The sequence below is a fragment of the Mandrillus leucophaeus genome, unplaced genomic scaffold (assembly GCF_000951045.1).
Source record: "Mandrillus leucophaeus isolate KB7577 unplaced genomic scaffold, Mleu.le_1.0 Scaffold8, whole genome shotgun sequence".
NCBI classification, from domain to species: domain Eukaryota; kingdom Metazoa; phylum Chordata; class Mammalia; order Primates; family Cercopithecidae; genus Mandrillus; species Mandrillus leucophaeus.
Window position 1 is genome coordinate 1,666,775 of NW_012108696.1, and position 1,722 is coordinate 1,668,496.

At 58.7% G+C, this 1,722-nt stretch overlaps 1 protein-coding gene across 1 annotated transcript in view; it reads left to right on the top strand.

The window, feature by feature from the left end:
• ANKRD24 (ankyrin repeat domain 24) overlaps window positions 1-1,193 on the top strand; it is a 43,018-nt gene extending 41,825 nt beyond the window's left edge. Inside the window, exons 18-19 of the mRNA XM_011967462.1 lie at window positions 515-580; window positions 816-1,193. Of these exons, the coding sequence (XP_011822852.1) occupies window positions 515-580; window positions 816-893 (144 nt within the window). The 3' untranslated portion in view covers window positions 894-1,193. The remainder of the gene's footprint in view (window positions 1-514; window positions 581-815) is intronic.
• Window positions 1,194-1,722: the final 529 nt, after the last annotated feature.

Here is a 1,722-nt window from a genome sequence, read left to right on the forward strand (position 1 = left end):
GCTCCGTTGCCCAGGCTGGAGTGCAGTGGCACAATCTCAGCTCGCTGCAGCCTCCGCCTCCCGGGTTCAAGCGATTCTCCTGCCTCAGCCTCCCGGGTAGCTGGGACTACAGGCACCCACCACCATACCCACCTAGTTTTTTGTATTTTTAGTAGAGACGGGGTTTCACCGTGTTAGCCAGGATGGTCTCGATCTCTTGACCTCGTGATCCGTCCGCCTCGGCCTCCCAAAGTGCTGGGATTACAGGCATCAGCCACCGCGCCCGGCCAATTTTTGTAGTTTTAGTAGAGACAGGATTTCACCATGTTGGTCCAGGCTGGTCTTGAACTCCTGACCTCAGGTGAGCCGCCAGCCTCAGCCTCCCAAAGTGCTGGGATTACAAACGTGTGCCACTGTGTCTGGCCATCTTTTCATATTTTAACAGTCGTCCATCAAAATACAGGCTTGGGGTGCAAAGGGCACTTTTGGTGTGTTTTGCTCTGTTCTTCTGAGCACCCCTCCCTCATACCTACAGGAAGCTGCCAGGGACCACTCCAGCGTGGTGGCTTTGTACAGAAGCCACCTCCTCTACGCCATTCAGGTGAGTGGCCAGCTCCCGGGTGCCCGGTGGCTTTGGGCAGGCCATGATTGCTCTCTGGGTCTCAGTTTCCCCTTCTGTACAGTGGGAGGCTGGTCCTGGGGAGAGGGTCGTGGCAGGTGGGAGCCCACCTGTGTGCATTTCCCTCCTGGCTGGCTTGGTCTTTGGGAGTGGTGAAGGGGCCTGGGGCAGCCGTCGGGGGTACACTCAGGGTCCCCCTCTACTCCCCCCACCCTAGGGCCAGATGGATGAAGATGTGCAGCAGATTCTCAGCCAGATTCTACAGATGCAGAGACTCCAGGCTCAGGGCCGCTGAGAAAGGCCAGGCCCAGTGGCTACACTGACCACACCCACGCAGGGGCCTCACGCCCCTGCAGGCCCCTTGCAGACTGGCTTCACTTGACCCCATCCGGACCCATGCACTTGGAGACCAGCCTGGGTCCCTGCCCGACCGTCCCCAGCTGGCTCCATCGCCCCACCTGGTCTCTGCACGCAGGCACTGGTCAGTCTGGACCCGGGGCGTGACGGCCCCTCCCCCACCACCGGAGACTCTGTGAGTCCCTGTGTCCTCCACATCCAGACGCCAGCCCAGGAATAAAGGCATTCTGTGCACAGGACCATTGCGTGCCGTCTGGTTGCTGGGCTTCCCCTGTCGGGAGGGAAGGGGGTGGCCCAGAAAAGGAAGCACTCACACCCCTCCCCACCTACCCCACAGCACAACAAATCAACCATCAGGATAAACTCCAACTTTTTTCTTCCTTTTCTTTTTTTGAGACAGAGTCTGGCTCTGTCGCCCAGGCTAGAGCGCAGTGGCGCGATCTCGGCTCACTGCCAGCTCCGCCTCCTGGGTTCACGCCATTCTCCTGCCTCAGCTTCCCAAGTAGCTGGGACTACAGGCGCCCGCCACCACGCCCAGCTAAGTTGTGTATTTTTAGTAGAGACAGGGTTTCACTGTGTTAGCCAGGATGGTTTCGATCTCCTGACCTCATGATCCGCCCGCCTCGGCCTCCCAAAGTGCTGGGATTACAGGCATGAGCCACTGCACCTGTTTCCTTTTTTTTTTTTTTTATGTGGAGTCTCCCTCTGTCACCCAGTCTGGAGTGCAGTGGAGCGATCTCAAGTCACTGTAACCTCCGCCTCCCGGG